The sequence below is a fragment of the Melozone crissalis genome, unplaced genomic scaffold (assembly GCF_028551555.1).
Source record: "Melozone crissalis strain CALT ecotype California unplaced genomic scaffold, PUWL_Pcris_2 ptg000008l_1, whole genome shotgun sequence".
NCBI classification, from domain to species: Eukaryota; Metazoa; Chordata; class Aves; order Passeriformes; family Passerellidae; genus Melozone; species Melozone crissalis.
The window spans coordinates 10,809,257-10,837,221 of NW_026535786.1; the positions used below are offsets into that span (position 1 = coordinate 10,809,257).

General features: G+C 42.8%; 2 protein-coding genes across 2 annotated transcripts in view; one reads left to right on the forward strand and one right to left on the reverse strand.

Annotated features, from left to right (window-relative positions):
* PHC1 (polyhomeotic homolog 1) overlaps nucleotides 1-27,965 on the reverse strand; it is a 289,375-nt gene that overhangs the window by 146,699 nt on the left and 114,711 nt on the right. The gene's annotated exons all lie outside the window — the stretch shown is intronic.
* On the forward strand, nucleotides 1,777-26,845 carry LOC128933083 (ovostatin-like). The gene is made up of 36 exons (XM_054269954.1): nucleotides 1,777-1,856; nucleotides 2,357-2,540; nucleotides 2,865-3,021; nucleotides 4,174-4,226; nucleotides 5,117-5,137; nucleotides 6,184-6,352; nucleotides 6,912-6,996; nucleotides 7,800-7,911; nucleotides 8,267-8,381; nucleotides 8,584-8,693; nucleotides 9,845-10,003; nucleotides 10,386-10,613; nucleotides 10,936-10,993; nucleotides 11,468-11,613; nucleotides 12,698-12,847; nucleotides 13,413-13,583; nucleotides 13,913-14,045; nucleotides 14,667-14,763; nucleotides 15,270-15,498; nucleotides 16,062-16,185; nucleotides 16,532-16,650; nucleotides 17,096-17,147; nucleotides 17,924-18,007; nucleotides 18,859-19,035; nucleotides 19,540-19,621; nucleotides 20,042-20,198; nucleotides 20,614-20,688; nucleotides 21,675-21,840; nucleotides 22,091-22,311; nucleotides 22,864-23,079; nucleotides 23,484-23,608; nucleotides 23,785-23,875; nucleotides 24,404-24,472; nucleotides 25,404-25,509; nucleotides 25,850-25,923; nucleotides 26,646-26,845. Exons 1-36 carry the CDS (start codon nucleotides 1,792-1,794, stop codon nucleotides 26,661-26,663), a joined length of 4,398 nt encoding a protein of 1,465 aa, XP_054125929.1. The 5' UTR covers nucleotides 1,777-1,791; the 3' UTR covers nucleotides 26,664-26,845.

The following is a 27,965-nucleotide window of genomic DNA, read 5'->3' on the forward strand; positions in this document are numbered from 1 at the left end:
ACTGCAGAATCTGTGGAGATCCTCTGCAACAGAAATGACAGTAAGGTGGGCTTTCAGAACAGAACCTCAGTCTGTTTTCTGTGTTCTAAGCACCCACATCGTGCCACAGAGAGATCTCTGGGGACCCACCTGTTACTTCTGCTGTGTTCCATTTCCATATGGTTTGATACTTCTGTGAAAAATTTGAAGGCATGAGGGAAAACATTTCATAGCCACCCTATGTGCCCCATGTCTCCATTGAAGAAAGTTTCACAGACTAGCAAGAAACTAGAAGAGACAGTCATAAAACACATCAGGATATTAGAGGAAATCGTGCTCCCATAGAAGTACCCTTGGACCCATATCTCTCTGGCAGCAAGGCAGTCACCAATCTTTCACTCACTCCCATTTTCCAGGAAGGATGTCAAAGAACACTAGTGAGTTGAAATAACAGTTTAAAAATGAAAGCAGAAGCTAAAAGAAGGACTTATTCACTGCTTCCCACTGGCAGGCAGATGTCCAGCCACCCCCTGAGAAGTGAGGCCTCAGTAAAGGCAGTGGTTTCTTCCGAAGACAAATGCTGTTACCACAAATGCTGTCCCTCCTCCTCCTCCTCCTTTCCCCCACCTGTTATTGCTAAGCATGGTGTCCTACGGCAGGTACAGGACATCCCTTTGGCCTGTTTGGGTCACCTGTCCTGGCTGTGGCCCCTCAAGAGTCCCCCCTGGCTTTTGGCTGGGAGGTGGGGAGGTAGAAAGCCCTGACACTCTGCAAGCACCCTTCAGCAAGAGCCAAAACACTGGTGAGTTATGAGCACTGTTCTAGCCTCAAATGCAAAGTGCAGCAGGCTGCTGTGAAGAGAGCTGACTTCATAAACTCATGCCAGACCGACCCAGCACCAACATTAATGGAAAAATTATTTACAGTTATCAAATAACTGCTTTCCAGCATTGTTTTTCTTGTAGGAAGCAGCCCACCTGAGTGCTTTGTTTTCTCTTCAGAGTACAAAAGAACAAAAGAACTTCCTTCTCCCTAATAAAAAAACTCCATTAGCTTCCACACAGGTGTGACAACTGGAAACTTGGGAGACTAACAAATTCCCATAGACCCAGTGACTGGCTAATCCTGAGCTGAAATGAATCAAACTTCAACTACACTGTCAAGTGCTCAATGACTAAGGTAGAAGCAATTGAGACCTTTTAGATCTCTTTCTGTTTCTACCTTCTCTGTTTTCCATTTCATCAATTTTCAAAACACCTATGAAGCAAGGGAAAAGAGAGGTCAATGTATTATTTTAGTCAGAATCTGGTGACAAATATACAGAAAATTGGTCTACTTCAACCAGACTGTAAATCCAGTCGGTAAATTCCAAGAACAATGGGGGAAACCCTCAAACGTTAATCTGGTATGACAGACTTGGGTTTGGGTCACTTTGTGCTTTTCAGTACTATAACAAGTCTCAGTGTAAAACCCAAAGCCCCTTTCCTTGAAAACAAGGCCACTGGAGGTATTTTGTGCAGACATTCAGAGAAGTGCAGTGAAATGTTGCAGTCTGGAGACGGTGGGTTGATTTTGGTTGCAGTAATGTTAGGGGAGGTTCTTGCAAGGAGCAGGGTAGACTGGGATCTCCACCCCTTGCTGCAGTTATAAAGGCACTAACATCAAAGGAAGGAGCCAGGGAGGAGTTGAACACCAAACTCCTTTCCTCTGGAGCGCTGGGTGAGGAATGCTGCAGAGCTATTAAACTAGTAGGCAAGGTTTTGTTGCATGGGAAGAGAACTTATCCCTTTCTTCTGACTCCCAGTGAGAAAAATGTGGCTGAAGTTTCTTTTGGCTGTTCTTCTCTGGCATGCAGCAGCTGCAAAGGAACCTGAGCCGTAAGAACCACCCTCTTACTACTATTAGCGTTTGTGAAAAGGCTTTAAAGACAGTGCTCATCTGTGTTAGTGATTTTTCTCTGAAACTTAAATACTGCCAGGGCTCATCTTTTATATCTGGAGAGCTAAAGCAGAATGGGGATGGCAAGTGAATAATTTTCATTTCATATGCTCAGACCTTCCACCAATTTCAGAACTTCCATGGGAGTTGATGTGTGCCCAGAAAAGGCGATAGCAGTAGTGACAGCAGGGTTCTTTGCTAAAACCAGGTGGGCCCAGGGCTCAGATAAAGAGCAAAAGGGCAAGAGCTGGGGGCAATAGCAGGACTGGGCTAGTTCAGAGCTGCAGGACAGAGTGAGGAGCACTGGCAGTGTGTCCTATTTAATCTAAAGTAATTGGTGGGTACTTAATAATAACAGTGTTATGTGTTTGCTTTATCCTGATGAGGCTGTTTCTCGTTTACATATGAATGTGATCACTTTGATGTTGGGATTTCACAGGCAGTATGTCCTGATGGTGCCTGCTGTCCTCCAAAATGACTCTCCAGGACAGGGTTGCCTGCAGTTCCAGAACCTCAACGAGACAGTATCTGTCAGAGTAATCCTAGAATACAGCTCTGTTAATACCACTATTTTTAAGAAAACCATGACAGCCAGCAGTGGTCTACAATGCTTCAAGTTCAAGGTAAGTTAATTTTAATTTATGTCCCCATGGGAAAAAAATGTAAACCAGGACAAGAAAATTCAAGCAGAGAGCGCAGAAAGGAACAAACAGGGAAAGAAATAAGACTTGTTAAAGGAAAAAGGAAGCGTAGGAGAGTAACAGAGTAACAGAAAAGGAAGCATTTTTTGTAGACAATAAGAAAAAGCCCATAAAGGTGATGAAGTTGGTTGAAGTGAGATTGTGTCTCATTGTAGGAGCTGAGGCCACAGGTATTGCTGTTCAACAGGTTCTGGAGCAAATTACTTCAAGACTAACAACTTCCCCATGTTTCTTCTTTCTTCACAGATTCCTCCTGCCCACTCTGTACCCCTGGCTTTCATTTCCTTCTCTGCCAAGGGCAGCACTGTCAGCCTAGAGGAGAGGCGGTCGGTGATGATCTGGAACACGGACAGCATTGTCTTCGTGCAGACAGACAAACCCATCTACAAACCAGGACAGACTGGTGAATGTCCACTCTGTATATAACATGGGCCTTAGGAGGCAATTTCTTCAGACAGAATTTCTCTGTCTGGTGTTTTTTCAGGCTGAGCTACATTCTAGGCAGTTTCTCAGAGTTCCTGTTAAAACTATTACAGTATTTGCTGTGGAGATTAGGGAGTCATCTTCAGGATGTCAGGAGACTGTCATCCCATCATCTCTATTATTTCATTTGTCCCTTCCTCCCAGGTAGCAGAAGCTATCACTGCTGCTCTTTCATTACTGATGACAGGCCAGGAGAGTGGGTAGAGGTGATTAGATCAATACCTGGCATAAAACAATGCTTCCCTCTGTGGTGCTGGTCAGCATCAAAATAGCCTAAACAACAAGAGTGAAATCTGTTACTTTAAAATTAATTATAAGTTGTTAAAGACAAAATCATGCTATTTACCTTCTGGCGTCTGATGTGTTTGGACTCTAGATTTTTATTAGAGTTTATTTTCCTGCAGAGTTGCATTCCTGCACTTATGCTATCCCCCTATCCATGCTTCACACATGGCCATTAAGCAGAGCTCCATTTTTCTAGATCCATTCCTCAATTAATTTCTAGGCTTTAAGGTTTCTAGCACACACAATAGGAAACCAGACAAGAAGACTTATTCCCAGAGATTAGTCACATAATGCAGTCATTAGACTAGATTAGTTTTGCTTTAATTCAGATCTGTTCTATCTACATAGATACATAGAACGAAGAAAAGCTTACCAGTTGGAATTTCATGCCACAAAGGTGTACAATATAGGTTGTTTATTGGTCAAATGGCTTGGTTTTGAGCTGGGGCATGCAGCAGACAAAACCAAACTATGAAAAGGTAATGCAGCTCTTATTTGTTCAGTCATTCCTTTCTGTGAGGTTAAACGTTCATGAAAGTAAACTTTTCATTACTAACATTAAAGGAAACTTTTATGAAAGAGTACGAGAACTTGATGCTAGGGAAAAGACCTTTAATCAAAGTCTGTGTAGGGCTCTTCTACCTTCAGATGCATCTTATTATGTGCATCCTGTGCAAGCAGGACTGTTGGAAGATCTGTGAAACTGGGAGTACTAATGAAAGCAAAACATCATGCTCAGCCACACAAACTGTGGTCAATGCTAACACTCTGTTTCTTGCTTTTCCAGTGAGATTTCGTGTTGTTGCCCTGGATTTAAATTTTAAACCTGTTCAGGAGAAGGTGAGTGACCAGTAATATTCCCCTGTATTTAAAATTGCTGGGAGACTACTTCTTCTCAAATTTGACATAAAGGATTGCTGTGGATAAAAAGGGATGTTGCAGAGACTAAATGCCAAAGAATTAACCTGATTTTCTGAGCACACGCAGTAATCCAGCCTTTCATTAGATTCACAGGGAAGAAGGCAAGTGTGCAGCAGTTTGAATTCCTGACACAACTCCTTCTGTTATCACTGGGAAAGAGGCTCAAACCCCCTCCGCTTTGTTCCCACAGACATTATCTTACTTCTGACCCGAAAGGCCACGGTTCAGTCTCCTGCCCTTACAGTTCAGCAAATGTTGCTTGCAGGCATCAGTAAATCATCCACCTGGCACTCTGCCTGTTTTAGAAATGGGTGAAATGAAAGAGAAATTGCTGCCACAATTATTTATCTCCTCAGAGGTATTATTTCCACTGCCAGCAGTCCCTCTTCATGCTCATAATCATAAGGAAATTACTGGAAGGGTCTTCACTGGCCTCCTTTCCTGCACTTGTAATGCAGGAGACAGCACAGTGGTAGCAAAAGAGCTGGTGCTAATAAGAAGCCCAAATCATGGTTTGTGTGCAGCTCTATAGCTCTGCTCACTCATACACTCTGAGACTGCACTAAAACCAGTATGATCAGAAACTGTCCTACCATTCTCATTTCATCTCTCTCCTTTATGCAAGCTTCTTATTGAAGTAAAATTGCTGTTAAACTGATTAAAATAGGAGATAAGGACCTCTGATGAATGGTGTTATACTGAATATTGTTATATACTTCTCACAAGTATATATTCTTTTCCTGAGGAAAAACAATTTGTGTTTGATCAGCCACCTAATATCTTCTTCCATTCTGTTTTTCTTCTTTCAGTACCCCTTGATTGCAATTCAGGTAAGAAATTTTTGTCTTTGTACTGGATTACTCTGGGCAGACGTCCTTATATGGATGTCCTATACTGAATGTGTCAATACACAGACAAACCTCGCTGCTCAGTACAACAGCAGAAATTACAGAAACTCTTTAAAACAAGGATGCTCTGAGCTTGACATGGAGAGCACACCTATAATCATTCCAGCAGTCAAAATTTGTAGTGTTCTTATGTCTGCCTTTGATTCTTCTCCCCTTCCCCCAGTTTGCTCAACTTATTTTGGGGTATGTATTTTTGAAACTCTAGTGCTGCTAAAAGCTATGAACAAATATAGGTTGTGAATACACCTACTAACTATGTCAGTACTTTCGTGGCATTTTCTGGGGATTTTTAAAAGAATTGCAGTTCATGTATAGACAGCATACTTGCAAGTTTTCATGTTACACTGTGAAGTCAGGGGACTTTCTTTTCTTTGCAGTGAGAACATACATCTTTTGAGCCCTCCACATGTTTTTCTTCCAGCCATGGCTGTAAAGAGCCAAGGAAATGGTGTGAATGAGTTTTCTTTAATCTAGCTAGCATAACATATACTGAGAGGAAAATGCCACCCCAGTGAATGCTGAAGAAAGGTTTCCTTCCTTCTTCTGGCAGCTGAAAAAAAAAGCTGGGGTTGCTAAAGGCCAAGATTTGTGTGGGATAAACTTGGCTGAAGGGAAAGCACAAAGAAGATTTTCTTTCTCTCCCCTCTTGACACAAATCCAGAGCAACATATACTAAAGAGCAGGAAAGAGCAGTATTGTGCAGCTTTCCCTGATGATTGAGACTAATAAGTAGGCTGGCAGAGAATGCCTAAATTGGGAACAACAGATGAGACTCTAACAACATTAATAATAACACGAATAATCAGAGTACAAAGACTCAATTTAACTCGATGCATGTGCATTAAGCAGCTTCTCCAGTACATTAAAGCAACCTGCTCTGTTTTCTTCTCTGTTGCTGGTTTTGTGAGCTAGTAGCAAAAGATTTCCAAGGAAAAAAAACCCTGAGTCTGTATTCTTTTTTTCTTCAGGATCCAAGGGGCAACAGGATCTTGCAGTGGCAAAATGTGAAGTCGGAGATGAACATTATTCAGCTGGAATTCCCACTCACTGAAGAGCCTATCCTGGGGAACTACAAAATTATTGTGTCAAAGAAGTCAGGAGATAGAACAAACCACTCATTCCATGTGGAGGAATATGGTAAATGCCATCCTTTTTTTTTATTCAGTAGGAAATATTATCAGAGATGACCCCATATCAAGCAACCTTCTTGACTGCTAAAACATCAAACGGCTTCCTGGCAAATGCAGCTTCAATTAATTGTCATTAAGAACTGGGGAGATTAAAAAAGAAAGAGAACAGTAAAAAAACCCCAAGAAAAATTTACAATTTGTCACACAATTAGCCAGCAAAATAATCTGCACAAGAAATCAGCACATTGATTGCAAATTTCAATGAGACAAACTAAATTTTTCCCAGCTATGTCCTTGAACTTTCTTTGCCAAAACTCTGCAAGGCATCTAGACATCACAGGATTTGTTTCAGAAGTCCTGTCTTCTCTTCAAATTGTTGCAGAAATGCTTCAGTAAGCCTTTGCAGATCAGGCCAGTTCTTAATCATTTTGCCACCTGGGTTCTGATATCCCATTCCCTCTATTACTAACAAGAAGATATATCCTTGTTTTAGTTTTCATCTTGTGAGGGTCCGCAAATCTACAATATGCCAGTGTTGGGTTTTTTGTTTTTGCTCTTTATCCTAGTGCTGCCCAAGTTTGATGTCACAGTCACAGCACCAGAAAGCCTCACAGTCCTGGATTCGGAGTTCACAGTGAAAGTCTGTGGGTTGTAAGTACCAAGTGCAGAGTTGTTAATAAATATGACAAAGTGGAAGAAATTCCTAAGGACTGGGTAAAGAGCCATGGCTTAGAGAAGAAGCCAAAATATGTAGGGCCCCAGAAGAGGTTGGTGAGGGTTTACTTGGTCTTTGGAGCTTTCATTTATTTGTCTGCTCGTGTCATTTTATTGTATAAGTATTTGGTTCCACATGGTGTTGTACAAGGTAGGTAAATCTTTTGAGGGGTTCCCTGGTAAAGTAGAATGTGTCCACTCCCAACAACCCACTTCAGAGGGACACCTTCATAAAGCAGAGCAGCATTAAATTCTAGCAGGGATCTTAAGGTTCCAGCTGTCTAACTCCCCCTCCAAGCTTGGTGCTTCAGAAGGACCTTGCTTCCACCAACACCAAGATCTTGTAATTTGGAATCCAGAGTTGAAATCCCAATCCTCTAGCAGATATGAGGAGTTTTGCTTTGATTTCAGTGAGCCTGGAACTCCAGTTTAAGCTGAAGATTGGAGACAACAGTCTTAATTTGGTCAGTTGCCACATCTGTTCATTATGTTTTGTTTTTGCAGTCAAAGTGTAGCTTTGTTTCATAGGTTTAGGTGTGAAAAAGAAGTAATTTTGATTTCTGAGTAGTATTTTCTATTTTGTTAAAGCAGGAGAGTTAGGAAAAACCTGTGAAACTATTCCATGCTCTGGCTTCCCAGCTCACTGCTGTCCTGGATCTATTCCTGCGCACAATAGCTTAAGATTGTTTTTCAAGCATTAGCTCACAGACCTCATCAGATCATATTTCCTCTTCCCCTAGGTACACCTATGGCCAGCCTATTGAAGGGAAAGTCAAGCTCAGTGTGTGCAGGGATTTTGATTCATACGGGAGGTGCAAGAAAAGCCCAGTTTGTCAATCATTTACCAAAAATGTATGACACATAATTATTATTCCTCTTCATGCTTGTCCTCTCTTCTGTGTTCTTGTTTCTCTCCCTTTGCTCATCACACTTTTCTTTCTCGCTTTGATGCTTTTCTTCACCCTACTCATCTCTTTGCTGTATCACTGGCTAGGAGCTCAGGGCACCTCATTTCTCTTCTTGGCCTCCTGCAGGCCTGAAGGGTTGACATGCTTCTTCTTCATGACTCAGTTTCCCATAAACATGTAGAAATCATGTTGAAAGTACTGGGAAAGGCTTCACTCACTAAAGAAGGATCCTGTATATTGTCAACACCCTTTGCAAACTATGATCCTTGACAACAGGATTTGTTTTCTTCCCTGTCCAGCTGGAGACAGATGGTTGCCTCTCCCACGTCTTCAGCTCCAACATCTTTGAGTTACATCGCACTGGTTACATGAGGAACCTTGACGTGAAAGCCACTGTGACAGAGAAAGGAACAGGTAATCCCTTCCAGGCAGGCAGAAACAGCGAAAGTGGTGCGGTCAAGAAGGAGAATAGGAGATAGCCTCTGCTTGCTGAGTACAAGAAAGTCTCCCTGAGGAGGGCTGTTTTTACAAGCACAGTGACATCTCCAGGCAAACTCTGCTGATGCTCTGTGCAGGACAAAGTGCATCTTCTCCTGACTCTGGGCATGTCTTCCAGGCCTGCAATTTACAGCTGCTGAGGTTATTTCTATAACTCGGGTGGTGAGCACCATACAGTTTGAGAACATGGATCGCCACTTCAGAAGAGGAATTCCTTACTTTGGACAGGTAAGCAAGAGCTTGGAGGGCTTGTGTTGAAGATGATTGACAGGCAATCACATAACAGCAATGATGGCAACATCTAGGGGACTGTTTGGGGTGGGGGTGTTCTCCCCAGTCCTTTTCCTTACATACAATGCCCTACTGGTAATTCTGAATGCTGAAGACTATTACTTCATTCTGAGTTTGATTCTGCCAGAAACACTTGAAATCAGAACAATTCATTAGCTAGCATTTCTCTAACTTGCATTTTAAGCTTGCTATAAATCACTGCCTCTCCCTTCAGATCTGACCGTCACATGCCAGCCAGACATGAATATAAGCACTGGTGGATGAGGGAAGAAAGAGGGAAAGGAATTTAGGGCACACAAAAAAATCAAGGAAATAACAAGAGTTTCTGTCTCAGAAAGGTTTTTCATTATTTTGTTTCATGACAATACCCACATAACTCTGTCAGTTGTTTAAAGGGTAGGGATAAATCTCTCTGCTTCTGTTCATTTTTTGCCAATGAGGTAAAAAATAAGGGGGACCAGTAACACTGAAAGGAGACGAAATTGTCTTTCAAAGGTGGGGTTTTTTCCCCTCTGTAAAGTCTATATAACTTTCTTATTTGGTTCGCATTCCCACTCTGTTCTTTCTCTTTAAAAAAATCAAAATGAATGCTCACTTCTAGCAACATAGAATTTACTTAATGTGATCTGTTACTTGTTTAACACATAAACAGCGGAGACAGTGTAGACAGAATCAGAAAAATGTTTAAGGCAAAGATGTGGAGGAAAGGTTTTCACACACTGCAAATAGCAGCAGCAGACTCTCAAGACTAAGGAAGGAAAAAAAGGAAGGGAGAAATGAAAATATATATTTCAAACTGGAAATGTATAGTCAGAAGGGACTGATCAGGAAAAAGATGATTCATTAAAGTTCTTGCTCCACAAGAGGACATTATCAGTGTTGTGGCAGATGCTGAGGAAGCTCCTGCTCCAAACCTCGTAAGGTAGCTCAGATAGTTGCCAAAAAGCAAAGACAGAAATTTCAGTCATCAAGTATGGCTTTGAAGGAAGATGAAAAAGTAATTCTGCTGTTCGGAGAGCAAAGGAGTGCAAAATATCAGTATCTACATACAGAAATACATTCAACATGTTTCACATTCCCTTTTACAGATCAAGCTGGTAGACAAAGACAACTCTCCAATTTCCAATGAGGTCGTTCAGCTATTTGTCAATAACAGGAATACAGACAACTTTACCACGGATCATAATGGTGTTGCTGAGTTTAGCATTGACACATCTGAAATGCTTGATCCCGAGATCAGTCTGAAAGTGAGTACAAAACAAGGCTGAATAAAGACAAAGAGAGAGATGGCTGCTCTCAAACTGAACCCAAAATAGATAGAATAAGGTTTTAATTCTGGTAATGAAAATATGCTTTCTTCATCATTGTTCATTGTGTAGAGCTCTCAAAAACTACTATAAGAGGAGTGAGGAAAGCATCTGAGTTGTTGCAATGCAATGGCTTGAATGCAATGGCTTGAATGCAGTGGCTTGCTGCAAGGCTGTTCTTTCCTCACCAGTTTTGCTTTAGATGCAGTTCTTATCTATATGCATTATGTGAACTAATCATTCTGATGTCAGAATGTGATGACAACTTCCCTAGTGACATGTGTTTGTTTTCCTTTTATTCCCCACTCCCTCTCCTGTTCAGGCAGTTTATAAAACCAGTGACCACTGCCACTATGAAGGCTGGATAGAGCCTTACTACCCAGAAGCGTCTCTCTCCGTCCAGCGCTTCTACTCTTGGACTGGCAGTTTTGTGAGGATTGAGCCCGTGTGGAAAGACCTGAAATGTGGGCAGAAGAGGGTGATCACTGTGCACTATGTCTTAAACACAGAAGGATACAAGAGAATCAGCACCATGAACTTCTACTATGTGGTGAGTATGAGGTTGTGGGTTGGTTTGCTGAAAGGGCTTCGCTGGTCAGCTCTCTGGCAATCCATCCACAGGAAATTACAGCAGTGAGTCGTCTTCATGGTATTCTCTGTCCCCCTTTTCCCTTCCTTTTGCTCCCGCTTTGTGACCAGCAACAAGGTCCCCAGCAGCAGCAGTGGGAATATTCAGCATGCCCTAAGGCTTATGTTTAAGCATTTGAGGTCATCTCATTGTAGATTGTCCTGTCCATGCATAATGAACCTGATTGCTGCTTTCTCCCTCCAACTTCTGCCAACCCATACATGTCTTGATATTCTCTGCACAGGGCATGGCAAAAGGCAAGATTGTCCTTACAGGGGAAATTAAAGTTAATGTCCAAGCTGGTAAGTTAAGTTGCCAATCCATATTTTTGCATTAAAACAAACAAAGAAACTACCAAACACCCAGATGGTTGAATATAGCAGCAACAGGAAGGGCCATATCTCTCTCCACCCATGCTTGTGTGCATGACAGTAGCACTACCACTAAGATCACCATAAAGTCAGGTTTAGTCCAGCAATTGCTGAATTTTATGTTAGTCAAATAGTGTTCTCCAAAGATCTTCCCAAAGGATGACATAGGGAATGCAGAGTGTCTGCTCTAGGGTCCTATCTGAATATGGCCACATGTTCAAATCTGCAATAAATCTGAGACAACCTGGATTAAATCCAGGCCCATCACCTCCTGGAAAATTGTTCAGTTTATCATATTCAGATTGCTCCACTGACTGGTAAAGTTACAGACCTGTTGAGTTTGGTTACTATTACAGTAAACCTTTGATCTTCCTTCCTTATTGATGCCTTTATTTCTTCTGACAGGCCAGAATGGCACTTTCACCATTCCCCTTGTGGTCAGTGAGAAAATGGCTCCAGTCCTTCGGTTGCTGGTGTACACCTTACACCCTGACAAGGAGCTGGTGGCAGACAGTGTTCAATTGCCAGTTGAGAGGTGTTTCAAGCACAAGGTGAGAGGCACTAAGATATAGCAAGCCTTACCTGCTGTCAGATAAATACAAATTCTTTGTGTAGACATTAACAAGAGACTTCCAGTTTTGTTTCTTGTCTCCTTCCCCTTCTCTCTACATTACTCCTTTTATTTCTCTCTTTTCTCTTTGGCCTTATATCTTTTCTCTACCACTACCTCCTGGCCTTATTGTCAGAAGACATATCTTCCTTTAACATTAAAAACTTTTCAGGAGACCCACATAAATCCCAAATTATTCTTGCCTTGCTTAAACTCTACTAGTGTTCGGTTCTGTTTTTAGACTTTCTATTCTTCAACATAGTGAACACACTTTAGACTAATCCCACTTCATCATTCAATCTAATTTTTTACTCTTTTTTGTTGAAAAATTCAATTTAGGTTCAGCAGAACTAAACACACACAGAAAAGAAAGCCAAAATAGTAGTCTGGGGTTTAAGTATTTCTTCCTCTTTTTTTTTTTTTTTCTTATGGTACATTTTCATTCATCATTATAAACTCAGGTTTCAACAGTAATATTTTTCTAATCTTTAGCTCCTAAAAGCTAAAATGCATGAAACTGTAGAACACGACAAACCAAGTGAAATGAAACAAAATGTTTCTAGTTGCCCCTCCTATTTTTTTTCCACTTATCTAAAACAAATGTGAAACAGATTTTGTTCCAAATTGATTCAAAATCTGTTTTATACATTGCTAACATGGGCCATGGACCTAGGAAAAATATGATTTGTTCACTGTAGGGATTAGTGTATGTAGTCAAGTCATAATAATTTTCCATTTGATTTGATAATGACAGCAAAAGTATCACACTTTGTTTTAAATCACTTGAGGTAGGCTTCATTTAAAGAATCTAAATATGCTTATTGCCTAATATCACAAGAATCTAAATATGCTTATTGCCTAAGTCCCTGTTATAACAGAGGCCTGGCCATTCTCCTCCAGGCAGATCTTCTGTGCTTTAACAGAAAATCCTTCCACGGCCCTTCTTGCCCTCCACGCACACACACAGTCAGAGCAGCCCCAGCAGCATGGGTCAGCCATGCCAACATCTGTTTGATGAATTTCAGGTCCACTTGGAATTCTCTGAAAAGCAGCTGCACCCAGCTTCCAATGTCAGTCTGGTCATTGAAGCTGCTGCCAACTCCTTCTGTGCTGTGAGGGCAGTGGATCAGAGTGTGCTGCTCCTGAAGCCAGAGAAAGAGCTGTCCATGGAAATGGTGAGCTGCCAAATGCCTTGTCTCTTCCCATTGCTTCTTCCTCCTCCATTACAGCGTCTATCCACTTGAGATCATTAGACTGAGTTAGAGTTTTACAGCTTCTGGCATGTCCTGGTCATAAGTCATCTTTAGTAGGCAATAAAAAGATTTTGTTTCCTGTGGACTGCAAGTCCTCTTTCATCTGGGATTTAGTTTGACCCGTGACTGGTCTCTGGCAGCACAACCCTCCAGCATATCTGCCACTACTCCCAGTTCTGTGCCATCAGCAAACTTGCTGAGGGTAGACCCTTGCTGCAACATCCAGATCATCAAGGAAGATGCTGAGCAAGATTGGACCCAGTACTGCAATACCCTGTGATACATCACTGGTTGCTGGCCTCCAGCTAGACTTTGTGCCACTGATCACTGCCCTCTGATCCCAGCCATTCAGCCATTTCTCAGCCCAGGAAACAGGGCATGGTTTCAAACAGGCTGTCATCTCAGTTTTGGCAATTTGCAGTATTTGATGGTGCAGGTAAGGTTGATGTTTACATACTCACAGTTCCTGTTTCCTTACACCTCACAGGTTTACAGTCTGCATCCCCTGCAAGACTTTCAAGGCTATGTCTTCCACGGGTTCAATCTAGAAGAAGACTCCAAAGAGCCCTGTGTCTCATCTGACCACATCTTTCACAAAGGCTTGTATTACACACCTGTAATGTCTGGATTAGGCCCAGATGTGTATCAATTCCTCAGGGTAAATGTCCTGTACATTACTTAAATATGCTTTAGTGAGCTTCTGCTTATGTAGTGTTAGATTCTGCAAACAGAATATTTTTATATTAGTAAAATATATCTTTATATTAGTAAAACTCATACACTACTAACTCTCCTCTCAAATCTCTATTCTCAATTGATTCTGGTGCCTGCTGTGATTTTTCAGCACACACAAAGCTCCCAACATTCTCTGCATACATGTCTCTGGGCACCTCTGTGCTGGAAACACAGTAATGGGAAAGAGGGAAGAATGGAACAAATCTCAGCTACAATGTGGTTACGGCTAACACTAAAATGTGTTTTTTACAGGATATGGGAATTAAATTTTTTACCAACTCGAAGGTTCGACAGCCAGTTGTGTGCACTGGTGAGACTGTAAGGCGTCAACCATTCATAGTGAATGCAGGGCACGTGGCTTCTGCACACCACATCAAATCATCAGGTAACACAGAGGACAGGAAAGAGATTTACCTTTCTCCTTAATGGAGGAGGTATTCTTGTTATACACACATGGACAGCACTCATTAACCACTTTGGTTTTAACATTAAATATAGGCCTGGCATTGAATGAGACGGCTAAAGCTAATGGCTTATGCCCAAAAGAGTCTTTCAGGTCTACACTTCTGATTCATCTACAGTTTCATGCTGGGAATTGTTGGCAATTGGCAGTGTCACACAAAACTAACACTTGACATTGATTGTCTTCTGACCAGAGCTAGTTGGAAAAGACTGTGAGAATATGTGAACAGTAATCAGAGCTAAGAGTCAAGTGTTCTGAGTTCTAGCCCTAGGTCTCATGCTCATGAGAGACCAAAACACTTCAAGCAATGTTTTCTTTTTCCTTTGATGCCAGGTTATGCCTAACTGAGGGATATATTAGCAGCATTTAATAATATTGGTGTGGCCATATGTGTATATAAGAATATTATATATTCTCAGTCAAAAGGTAATGGTAAAACACTTATTGTCCTTCATACTGGCCCATGCACATTCAAACCTGTCCTTTCTGGGCATGTCCATTATATGAACCAGGCTTTACTAAATTCTCATTATCTCTTACCAGCTGAAGCTGCTAGGGAGGAACGAGAGAGGGCACTCATCCTTGAGACTATTCGGGAATTCTTTCCTGAAGCTTGGATTTGGGATATAGTTCCAATTAAGTGAGTACTGCTTCTTTCATATCTTTGCCTTGCTTTAGGAATTACTAAATATGCTCTCTGATGTCCTGCAAGGTGGCAATCCCTTGCCAACTCTTCTTCCTTTTTGGCCCAGAAGACCTCATTTTTCAGTCATCAGCTGCCCATCTGCCCTTCTCTTTTCCATGGTCTAATTCCAAAGATGTCCCTAAAGACATCTGTTGCCACAATGTGTGTACCATGAGTCATATTCCCTTCCTCAGAAGGACACGTTTATTTAAAATACAGATTTACAGAACAAGAATTCTGAGTCGTCCTTCCAAACTCAAGGATATGATGGGCAGAGGAACATTTAAATGGTTAAAAATTTCTCAAATTTTAGTGATAAATTCCAGGGATTGTATGTGGGATTTCTGCAGACAGAAGACGGATAGTTCTGGTCCTCAAAACTTGTTGCATATACTGAGAAGCAAGTATATATCTGAAATTTACTGTTTCTGAAGCTTTCATCCTTTCTGCATTCCCACCAGCTCCACTGGAAAAGCCAGCATCTCATACACCATCCCTGACACCATCACCAAATGGAAAGCCAGTGCTTTCTGTGTGGAAGGGTTGGCTGGATTTGGCATGTCTGTGCCTGCCACCCTGACAGCCTTGCAGCCTTTCTTTGTTGACTTGACCTTGCCATACTCCATCATACGAGGAGAGGATTTCCTGCTTAGAGCCACTGTCTTCAACTACCTCGACCACTGCATTAAGGTGTGTACTTCTGCCCACATTCCCAGACCTTATCCCATCTCCAAAGAAGCTGCAGCAAAATGATTGGTGCAGGTGGCTGGACCTGCTCTTGACTGAGGTACTGCTCATTCTAGCTGACAACAGATTATCCTGACTGGATTTGTCCTCTCAGAACAAACAGTACAGAGCAAAGGGAGATCTTGTGAGCTGTACTAGGCCAAATCTGTAAGGCAGCTCTGTCAAGACCCATAGAGAAAGGAAGCAAGTGCTTTGCTCATTCACCATCCACAGATATGCAAGCCATCAATGGTTTCACTGGGGTCTTCTCCTTAAGAATCAGGTGTGCATAGGATGCTTAACATCCTGTGTTAACAGTGAGACTATTGAGAGAAGCAAGAGGGAAAACTGTTCAGGTTACATCTGATGGATGATTAATCAAACATCATCATCATCCAAGGCCTAAATCTGCCCTACACTTAACTCCATATGTAAGCAGAGAGTGTCTCACCTACTCTGACAATGAAGCACCATTTGCAATATGGTACAAAACCTTCATCCCATTGCATTACTCTTTCTGTTCTCAGATTAATGTCTCACTGTCAGATTCCCTTGATTATCAAGCCAAACTCATCTCCCCAGAGGATGATGGATGTGTATGTGCCAAGCAAAGAAAGACCTATGTCTGGAATATTTTCCCCAAAGAAATTGGTAAGTGTTTTGAATCTACTTAGTTTTATGTTCCAAGATTGATACTAATTTATATCTTACCTGAAAAAACTTAATGCTTTTCCAACCCAGAGAGCTTGGCCTACCACTGTTCTTCCCAGTTCTCTGGATTAAAAAGCTTCTCCACAGCTTCAGTGTTTTTATCATTGCCGTTTTTAGAGATCAGTTCTCTTCCCATATGTCTCACCTAGAGTGACTGACCATGCATTACGTTGAACTACTTCATCTTATTAATCAGATGAAATGTCTTACTTTGTCCATCATCCTGCATGGCAGAGGTCCATTTCTTTCCCTTTTTTTTTTTTTTTTTTTTTGGCTGCTATTTAAGGTAAGGTGGTGTTCAGCATTACTGCAGAGACAAAGGATGATGAAGCTTGTGGAGACAAAGCTCCCAGGAACATCAGTATTGCCTACAGGGACACCCAGATCAGAACACTGCTGGTTGAGGTACTGCTGGCAGCTCTTACTGTTTGTCCTGCATTCCTTTTCCCGAGGAAACTAAAACACAGTGGGAGTACCAAAAGCAAGGAAAAGTTTTTCAGGTTCTCTAAAGAACTCCTGGTATTGCTTCACCTTCATTTGTCTGGGACAGGGTCTGGCTGTTCAATCTATGACCAAGTCCACTCCTATCTGATGTCCTCTTCCATGAGGATCAGTGGGTGTTGACATGTCTCCCTCATGCAGAGGAGAAACTGGAGATGAGGGGCTCCATCTGATGTGATCTCCCTTTTAGGAGCAGCCACATCATCCATGAACTTGTAAACTGTTGCTTCAATCCACTTGTTCTGTGACATAGGAGGTTGGGGAAGGGGGTGGCATGTTGACCCTGAATCTCTTCTGCATGCTTTTGTCTCATCCACTGCAAGTGTCTTTTCTTTCCATCTCCTTGCAGCCTGAAGGAATCAGAAGGGAAAAGACTCAAAACTCCTTAATTTGTACAGAAGGTAAGGGTCTTATATACCACTGTTGTGAGAAGAACTGAAAGGAAGTCTGGAGTCTGCACTCTTTCCTGCAGTGTTTCTTGATGCTTTCCCTGTCCTTTTTCCCAGATCTGTCCATATGACAGCTAGTATGAGTGTAATATGAGTGAAAAACATGTTCCCTGCTACCAAATTCTTGTGTGGTCTGGTGCATATCACTGAGGCAGCATCTGTGCCTTGCCCAGATGTGCTCAGATGCTGCAGGAAGGCTGCTATGAAGCTCTCAAAGGGAGATGGCCTTTCTGTGCAAATTATGTCCAGAGTTTCATTCACTCATGTTGAATGCTGTCCTCTATTCCATGGATACCTGTATCTTACAGCTTTCCCCCTCTGGTGGGAATGGGAGAGGGAATTAATGTTCCTTCCCACACCATCTTAGTGCTGATGGCAAACAGCTCCTAAGGTTTCCTGACTGGCCTAAAAGAGGTAAAAAATCTGCTCTCCCAATAGTGTCACTGAATGAATTCCCAAGGGTCACAGGTAATACAACCTGTGAGCACCAACTTTACCCTGTTTCACTGGTTTCTATTGAGCAATGACAGTGACCTCACCACTTGATCTTTTTTTCACAATTTCCGTTTTGCTGTGTCCCCTTCTCTCTTCATGTTCTTGGTGAATGCTGTGAGTTTCACTTTATTGCTGTCACTTGTGTGCAATTTTGTACTGTGCAACTTGTAACAGGAACATTTCACTGTTATAATTAGTATTCCTCTACAAATGACAAATATTTTTCTCCACAGATGAAGCAGTTATTCAAGACATATCTCTAGAGCTACCTACAAATGTTTTGGAGGGATCAGCCAGAGCCTCCTTTTCTGTTGTTGGTAAATATATATATTTAATTAAAAAAATATATATATATCAACACAACATGAAAGCTCTTTCAGGATTCAAAATGTGAGTTTCCACTCTAGGGTGGGAAACTTTTGAGAAAAGAGACTGATTCTCATCTTGTCCAGCAATGCTCTGCATCAGCAAGATGAAGTTTAAATACCAGTTGCATCACTCTTCACTATTCTGTTTAAATTTAGTGCATTTGAAAGTCTTTCTCTGATGCAGCAGCACAGTTCTGACTTATGACCTCAGCCAGATTCATACCAGTACGGTGTTTTTCTACACACTCACCTACAAATCAGAGATGCTAGTAGAATCTATTCAGTCTGTTCAGAATATGGATTTGGTTACATGACTCACTAGCCATAAAATCCTTGCTTAGTGACTTTTAGAAGCTCTTTCCAGAAATCCCTTGCTAGGTCTGTGCTACCTTTCCTAGAAATAACAACTAAGAGGTGGTCTGTGATACATCTGCATTATCAAGGTCCCTTTGCAGCATTAGCTGTTAATTTTGCAATAAATGCTTGCAATAATTAGCTCTGGCTATTCCCTTCCATCCTCTGGTAACAGAAGTTTCCTGTAAGTTCCCTTCATTTCCAGCAAGAAGTATCTGCTTGAAGTGGCACCTGAACAAGGAGTGTTTCTGGTAAGGGCCATTTAGACTATGCAAGAAGAGGCAGGGAAAGGATTCTTTGTTGACTGCAAAGCAGAACAAAGTTCTCTTTGGAAGCCTCCCAACCCCTGATAGGTTTTTATGACTCTGCCTGTGAAATGGAAATCACTGATAATTTGAGTGACAGCGAGTTGTGCTGATCCCCCTCTCTCATCTCCTCTTCCCCAGGTGACATCATGGGCACTGCCATGCAGAACCTGCACCAGCTCCTCCAGATGCCCTTTGGCTGTGGGGAGCAGAACATGGCCCTCTTTGCACCCAACATCTACGTCCTGGACTATCTGAACAGGACAGGGCAGCTGAGCAGGGAGGTCAGATCCAAGGCCACTGGATACTTAGTGAGCGGTGAGAGCTTCGTGGTTCCCTGACAACGTGTGCTGAGATTCCTGCTGAGGGCCAGTGAGAGCAGCAGCAGCAGCAGCATGTCTACCCTGGCAGGTGGCATCACAGTTGTAGCACAGCCCAGAGACCCAAGGATTTGCCCTGAACAAGACTTTTTTTACTTTCCTTTATCTTCTTATCTTATGCCTTTTTGCTGACATTCAGCTGCCATGTTTTTCCTTCGAAGTTTTGTCTTCCAGTCCCCTTCTCTTTTCCCACTCAGGCACAGCATGTACCCTGATCCTGTATGTTTGGTTGGAGCATAGAGCTGATAGAGCTCTGCCTATTCTCTCAGTGTTTCTGCCAGACAAGTAATTCCATACTTCCATTCATAGGATCCCTCAGAGCTCCCCTCCTGCTTGTTAGATATACATTGCCTTTCCATTCTTTCCCAGACAAATATGTCAGCAAACAAAATAGGGTTTTGCTTTTACATCCAAGAACACTTCCTTTTCCATCTTCTTGCAGGCTACCAGAAGCAGCTGTCATACAAACGTCCTGATGGGTCCTACAGCATCTTTGGCACCAGAGATAGGGAAGGGAACACCTGGTGAGTGACTGGGAGCAGAATTGGCTCAGAGATGAATTTATATTCAATTATTATGGTGCAGGTAAGAGGCAGCTTTACTGGCTGAATCACATGTACAGAGCTGTCTAGGACTGGGCATTGGGAAGTACTAAAGGAAATGTCTCTCCATCCTCTGCCAGGCCAGGGGCATGAAAAGAAGTTGATCCCTAAAGACCCAGCTGACTTTCTGATTCACACTCCTGCTGTCTCCAATGAAAGCCATTGCACTGTGGTGCTCTGTAGACAGGAGCAGCCACAGGAGTGTGCTGGATGGACATCCTCCCCATGTCCCATCTAGCTACCACTCCTCTAACTATTCTCTCTCTCAGCAGCACGAACAGGATGGCTGATTTCTTCTGTTTCTTCCAGTGCTCATCTCACAGCTTCATCCTTCCCTTGCAGGCTCACGGCCTTTGTGTACAGATCATTTGTACAAGCTGGTCGCTTCATCTACATTGATGACCGTGTCCAGTCTCAAACCCTGCTGTGGCTGTCCAGCAAACAGAAGCTAGATGGATGTTTCCGGAGTGCTGGCACACTCTTCAACAATGCCTTGAAGGTAGCAGAGAATTACTACTTGGTCAAATTTATACTTTTTCATTAAGAATATGTTCTCCTATTACTGCCAAAAACTATAAATTGCTCGAAATACCTGTCTTCTTCCAAGGGCTAATTCTCCACATCTTATAATGAGTATTTTCAGCTCAGTCAGCTTTTGTACACCTGCTTTACATGTTATGTGCACCTGAGATAGGGTTACAGGAGTGTAAGCTTGAAGGAGTGATGTTTTTGGGTTTAATAAGAAAAGGCTTCTCTGGATTTGTGAGCTATTCAAGAGCTATGTGACTGCTCTCTTTCCCTTCAGGCTGCCTGCAGAACTGTCCATACTCTCTCAGCTGGGACATGGCAATTAATATTGAAAGGCTCTCATCTGTGGCATTTACAGATTATTCCTCTCTCCATGTTGTTTCCAGGGAGGAGTAGACGATGAGCTGTCGCTTTCTGCCTACACCACCATTGCCATGCTGGAAGCTGGGCACTCCAGCTCGGTAAGGAGACTTATCTGATACTCAGATGGAACTGGTTCCCAGCTGTTGCCTTGGGTCCAGCATCTGCTAAATTGTCTAGGTAGTAAGAGAGAGAAAGAGAGGGAGAGAGCTCCCAGAGTAGGTGACCATGCTCTGTATCTGCACTGGTTGCTGTGACAGAGAAAATCCCTATCTCTACATCTCTTAAACCACCAGTCTTTGAGCAGAAACTGTGCATACCTCTGTGGGATTACATCTTCTATTTGCAAGACACAAAACATTTAGTGACACCCTTTAGTTTCCAATAAAAAACTTGACAGGTAGAAACCTACACATGACAGGTAGTAACCCACACACCTTGTCTTAGCCTCAAGGACAGCCCAGTCAAGAAAGTAAGTTGTTGCAGGTAAATCTATAAAATCTACAAATGGAACTAAAAGGTATGTTGGAAAAACAAATGTCCATCAGAGGAAAAGCTGATCTGTCCTTTTCAAAATTTGGCAGTACAAAGGTGACTAGAGAGGAGATGTTAGACTTCAAAACATGAGTTAGCCTCCACTTTTTCATATCCTTTCTGGAGACATGAAGTCAAACTGTAAGTTTTTTGTGGGTGTAAACCTAGTACAACATCGCAGAATTAAAGTTACACCAAAGTCAGTGAGGATAGAAACCACTAAGTTAGATTTGTTCAAGACAACAAACTCTTGACTATAGAAATTCAGAGCAAATAATTATCATGGAGGTAAGCAGAAGGAATTATCTGTGAAATCTATAGACCAACCTTGTCAAGAGCACTATTAAAAGCTGCTTGATTTGTTTGATGTTTCCTGCAAAATCCCTCCTTGAATAATTCTGTATTCTCTTTCCTGAAGTCATTATACAAGCTCAAGTCCCACTCTCATTGCTGTGATAGTGACAGGATGAGGAACAAGTTTAAAGAAAATAAATTTTTGAGCAGGTGAAGAATACTATCCTGAATTAAACCCATATGCTTTTTTGTTTTTAAGTACCCTGTAATCCGAAATGCCTTTTTTTGTCTGGAGACTGCATCTGAGAAGAATATCAGTGAAGTTTACACCCAGGCACTCCTGGCCTATGCTTTCTGCTTAGCTGGCAAGGCAGAAAAATGTGAATCATTCCTTGAAGAGTTACAGAAATCAGCAAAGGAAGTTGGTGAGTTTCAGTCACTTGGGGAATTTGGGAAATGGGAAGATGGAACATATCTTACTGATGGTCTAACCTTGACAATATTGAGAGAGTGGGCACATGAGCCAAACCACATGAATGATCTGTGGAGTTAATCTGCAGTGCATTCATTGATGTGTGGGGAGTCCTTCTGAGGAAGAGGCCCAGACGCAGTGAGACTGCAAGGCAGTAGAGTGGCACCTGTAATCAGTTGTGGTTCTTCTCTTTGTTTATTCAGACGGCTCACAGCACTGGGAGCAGCAGCAGAGGTCTCCATCAGACAAATCTCCCTCCTTCCTTGACCATGCCCCTTCGGCTGATGTTGAGATCACCAGTTACGTGTTGTTGGCATTGCTCTACAAACCCAACCGGAATAAAGAGGATCTCACCAAGGCCTCAGGGATTGTGCAGTGGATCATCAGGCAGCAGAATCCCTATGGAGGTTTCTCTTCTACCCAGGTGCCAAAACTACCTTCCACTCCACAGCTAGTCTTAGGAATTGGGGCACTGTTTTAGGGTTCCAGCAGGGCTCTGACTACCTAGTCTTGTTTCTCTTTTCTATTTGCTGTCTGAGAGAAACCAAACTTTCATATTAGGCGACCAAAATACTTTTTTCCCCCCTCTTCTTAACTATAGAAAGGTTGAAACCCTACAAGAGTAATTTGATTAGCAATAAATAGATATTTGTGTAGGGGATGATCTTAGAAAACACCAAGTCCCATCTGTCAGATGACCCATGAGTTGTGTGTAGCTCCCCAGAAAACACAGACTTCCCCACTATGAAAAACTCTAGCAGTGCACTCTGCTTCTCAGATTTTATGTTCTGAGACCCTTGTGTCAGGAGAGAGATTCTCCTACCCTAAAGCATACATGAAAGAATGAAATGGCTTCTTTTGTACAGGAAGCCTGGAATTATACACTAATTCAGGAAGAAGCAAGTGTGAAGGGTATTGCAACAGTGACTGGTCACGCTCTGTAGCCAATTGTCTTTTATTATTTCTTTTTCTTCAGGACACAGTCATTGCCCTTCAAGCACTTGCTGCTTATGGTGAGGCCACCTACAGCTCTGCTTCACAAAACAGAGTCAAGATCACTTCCCAAAAGCCTTTTGAGAAGGTATTTTTTGTCAACAATGAGAACAGGCTCCTGGTGCAACAGACTCCCCTTCCAGAGGTCCCTGGGAAATACAGCCTGACAATGAACGGCAGTGGATGTGTATTTATGCAAGTAAATGTCTGCTTTCTTCTTCGTTGTGTCTCACATTTTGAATACAAGATAGTCATTGTTTTGATGATTTTCTAGCTGACTCCTCTTTATTTTTCCCAATTGCTTGATTTCCCTAAACCATTTAAACACTCTTTTTCCCATCCCACATCTCTGAGTCCTGGGGAGCTCTGGCATGGAAAAAGAGTCCTTTCTGATCAACATCTGGCTTCTTTCTGGGAGGTGACTCTGGGTACAAGCACCTTCATTGTTAAAGAGCAGAAGTCACTTGTTCATCATTGATATAAGCAAGCGTCTTCCATATAAAACCAAGTGTAACATTGCCAGAAAACTTCACTAAGTCTGTTTTTTCGGAATGCAAAAAAAACTTTGGCATTCTTGAACAAAAGGGTTTTTTCCTCTTCCAGACAGCACTGAGATACAACATTCACCTTCCAGAGGGGTCCTCTGGATTTCTGCTTTCAGTACAGACATCAAATGCTTCCTGCCCACAGGACAGACCAGCAAAATTTGATATTGTCCTCGTAAGCAGGTAATGTGCTACCAGCAAACCATCTGCACAGATGACAAGGCACACAGGGAACATTGCTGTGTGTTTTCACTGCAGCTGATGAAGTCAAGAACCACAGGCTGATCAATATGCTGCTGGTATCAGCCCGTTAGACACAGAGTCCCCAAAGACCCTGACAGGGCCCTCTGTTTTTTCAGCTACACGGGGAAACGCAGCAGCTCCAACATGCTCATCATTGATGTGAAGATGCTCTCTGGCTTTGTTCCTATTAAGTCATCCCTGGATAAGGTAAACTTAGAGGAGCAAGGCTAAATTACCAGAGGCATGGTTAAGAGCCATTCAGCCACAGACACTATGAGGTGTTTGCATGGCTGCACTGTTCATTCCTGGGTGGAGGGAATGCCCTCCAGGGAGCTTCCAACACACTGACCCTCCTGTATTTAAAACTAGGAAGGGTTTCAGCTCAAGCCCGAGCAGCTGGCAGCCACAACTGGGCACTGCCCAGGTAGGGAAAGGGTGGGAAACCTCTCAGACTAGTTCTGAAATGCAGATCACACCAGAGTCAGGCAGAATTCCACAAGTGAATTGCAGCGACTTGTGCATTTGGAAAGAGCTCATACCCCCAGCTAATTCAAGTGGTAGGTTTTTGTCCATCCTTTCAATCTATTCAGCAATATTTGGACTCTAAAAGTCAACTACCAGCCCTTGAAACTTGACTAGGAGAAGAATGAATACCAATGCAGCAGTAGGGTCTGAGGCAGCACTTGTTTTGTAATGTTTTACAAATATATTTATCTCTATTTTCTTGTTTCAAAGCTCATTGGCAGTCAAACAGTGATGCAAGTAGAAAACAAGAAAAATCACGTCCTCCTTTATCTGCAAAATGTAAGTTCTGTCACTGTCTATTTGATTTTCACAAAGGATGGAAACAGCATGTAATAGGTATAACCACAATATGGATATCCCCTATATGGTGCATTTATCATGTTCTCTTCCTCAACAGTCTTCTACTGTTATCACTAAGCTGCTTACTTCCCAAACTGCATGTAACTTTCCAACCTTCCAAGCAGCTTCAAACTGACAGCTGTCCTGCCAGCAACTACAAAATCAAAAATGTTCATTAAAAAAAAAAAATAGCACATTGAAATTAAACAAAATTCTTTCTTATTTCGGTAAAATCAGATAAACACCAGAAAAGTAGTTCCCTTGTGTTTATGCCTCTTTGGTAGGCTTCTTATAAACCTCGGTCTTTCCAACAGGAGGTGAAACACTGCTTTCATTCTCCTCTGGAAAGATTTTCTTTGCTTCTCTTACACTAGATCATTGCAAAATTCTGCTTGTAATCTAATCCCTGAATCAGAATTTACTTAGGAAATAATTTGCTCAGGGCACTGTAGAACTAACAGAAGCCAATACCCCAGTGACAGACTCTGTAAATTGATTCCCAGTTTCTTGGTGGCACACAATGTCCATGTCTGAAGTGGGAGGAATTGGAATACCAAACTTTATTATCCTGACTGTTGGGAGGTCCTGGAAAATTAAACTCAGTCCCTTTGGGCAATTTTCCCACCTCTGGCAATAGGATATGCGATAATTACAGAATCAGGTGATACAAGCAGCACAGAAAAATCTGTTAACTTTTCAGTTCAGTTTCACTTTGGACTCTCCAAACATGTTTGGATAATGGCTGTCCCATATCTGTGGGTGTGGCATCAGTGGGATTTGGAATATGCATCCTGTCAGTTACCACCCTTGTCTGCTCTGGATGGTGCTGTACAAAAAAAAGACTGATGTGATCTCTGACCTTCCATCCCAGCTCTCACAGAAGAAAAGGAAGGAAATCACTTTCTCGGTTGAGCAGGACTTTGTAGTGACCCACCCCAAGCCAGCACCTGTGCAGATCTATGACTACTATGAAACAGGTATGGCTTTGATTATAACCAGTGTGAAGAGTGGGGACAGGGACAGCAGAAACAGTGTGCCTTAAGGGACACCCAGAACCAGCCCTGCTTCAAACAGCACTCCTCTGCACCCCATCAGCACCTGAATCTAGGGCCAGGGGAGAGACTCATTTCACTTTATTCACCTTGGTCTCATGCCCAAGGTGATCAGTAGGCATGACTAGAAAGTTATGAAAATACATGCACCAGAATAAAGGATATTTCAAGGATCTCCAGTTTAAGCATGCATAGGTTATGTCCAGGAAAAGGCACAAGAAGGGTTCTCCAGGGTAACAAGAATGTTTCTATTCTTCTTCTCCAGAAGAGTATGCTGTTGCTCAATACTCATCACCTTGCAAAGACGTTGTTGCAGAAACGAACTGTGGATTCAAAAAGGTAAGTGAAAGCCAGAAAATAAGCAAACAGGCAGATGAGAAAGTGAACTATAAAGCAGCAAAAGCAGAATGAGTAGAACGGGAACCATCCTCAAATAAACGAAGTCTCCTTAAGGCTTCTCAGAGAGCAGAGACAGTGGCCAGGTCCTGTCCCACGACATCAGTGGAATCCAAGTGGGGACCATGCTGCTGTTCATGGGAAGAGCTTAGCATCTAGAATGAAAGCCAAAGTGCAGAATAATGGAAAGACCAGGAAATACCTTCAAAGCTTCCTCAAAAGCACAGATACGAACCAAAGAACCATTTACCTATGGCCATCCTCAAAAGTCTTCCCTCTGGAGCCTATGCTTCCCAGACCCAAGCAAGGTTTTCCACATGGACTAAGAGAAACATTTTCTGGGACAGTAAATTCATTATCCGAGGAGAACACGAGGTGACATGAATCATGCAGGCAGTGTATTCTCTGTCAGAGGTATGATGCTGCTGGGCTGTAGAGGAGGTCAGGTCTGCATCCTGCTCAGCACAGCAGTTCTGCTGGCTGCTGTCTCATGAGCAGTTTCTCAGGAGTCCAGGAACAGCTTGCTGCAAGACCTTGGTCCAACTTTTGTCTGTTTCACACAGAAAGAACTGACTACCCCGTATCTTGAAAAAAATGCCCGTGTTTTGTAATTTGCGACTCTTGGTTCTCATTGAGGTTATTTTCTTTTGGATTTTCACCTGCAGGAGCACCATAAATGTTGAACAAGTGGTCAAGAACCCTATTTTCTTCTGTCATGAAGTCCTGGAAAAAGCCATTGCATCACAGTGGGACTCCGTGACGTCGATTGAGCTAGTGTCTGACTCTCTGTTTCCTTTCACAGCGCATCTCTCCAGCTCTGTAGCATAATCATGTATACCTTTCCACCAATAAACCTCCCTTTTACACTGGGCATTGGCTTTTTTTCAGTGTCACAGAAGAGGCTTTTTGATGATAGCCCACATGCCATGACTGCTGGCTGGGGGAGGAGGAGGAGAGGAACACACTTGTCTTGCATGCATGCAGCACTCTGCCTTGTCCCTCAGCTACAGCTGATAACCCCTGGCCACTCCTGCAATACACAGGGTGTTCAGTCCCCCCACATCTAGAGATGGCACCCACTGCTCATGGCTGCTGGACAGCCCCTCCCTCACCCTTCCCCAGGCCTGTGACAGCACTGCCTTTGCCCCTCTGCCATAAGAGTAAGGGTTTAGGTGAGAACATCATGGAGTGACTGCATTGTGCTCAGCAGCGGGCAGGTGAGGAAAGGGACAGCTTGCAGTCCAGACCTGTGAGTGCCTGGACCTGCACCCACCATCTCACCCTGCCAAGCCCTCCAAGTCTGGCCAGAGTTTGTCCAACCCAGTCCAGGATGGATCATGGTAGGAGCCACCAGCAGCGACCCTCCCTGTGTTCCCGCCCCTCTGCTCATCCCCTCCTTCATCACGCTTGGAGCTGTGGTGGTTCCTGCAAACGCTAACACGCTAGCAGAGCAGCATCGGGAGGGCTGGGGGAAGAAGCATGGATGCTGCTCCTCCTTCCCAGGGGCAGCAGCAGCAGTACCCTGACCCATCCCACAGGCCTCCAGGGCCTCGGTTCCCGCTTCACTCCGCGCATCCCGGCACCAGGGATGCAGCAGGCTCACAACAGGACCCGCTGCCAAGGGGCCCAGCAGGAATTTAAGTGTACACTGTTCAAGTGCCGAGGGCTAACATCCAGCCGAGGGCTAGGATGTGTTTCGACATGATCCATTCCACCAGGAAATTTGCTAATGGCTGTGTGCGGCCTAGCATTTTTTTTCCGGTGAAAATTAATCATCAGGCCAACAGAGGATATTCCTCTCCCCAAAACATTTTTTATTTTCTCTCAAAGTGCACTAAAAAATTTGAGTTTTAGTACTCCACAGGGCTTGCCATGCGGGATATGCATGACACTGATGTCATAAAAAGCCACTTTCTTAAGTTCCACAGACAAGGAATTTGTGGGACATGAAATAGATTTGGGTACATTTCTGATCTGCATGCAGA

Excerpts from the sequence above, each read along its gene's own strand:
- LOC128933083 (XM_054269954.1), top strand. The coding sequence starts at position 1,792 with ATGTGGCTGAAGTTTCTTTTGGCTGTTCTTCTCTGGCATGCAGCAGCT. Across the intron at positions 8,382-8,583 it reads TGTGACAGAGAAAGGAACAG|GCCTGCAATTTACAGCTGCT; the intron begins GTAATCCCTTCC and ends CATGTCTTCCAG. Across the intron at positions 25,510-25,849 it reads CTATGACTACTATGAAACAG|AAGAGTATGCTGTTGCTCAA; the intron begins GTATGGCTTTGA and ends CTTCTTCTCCAG.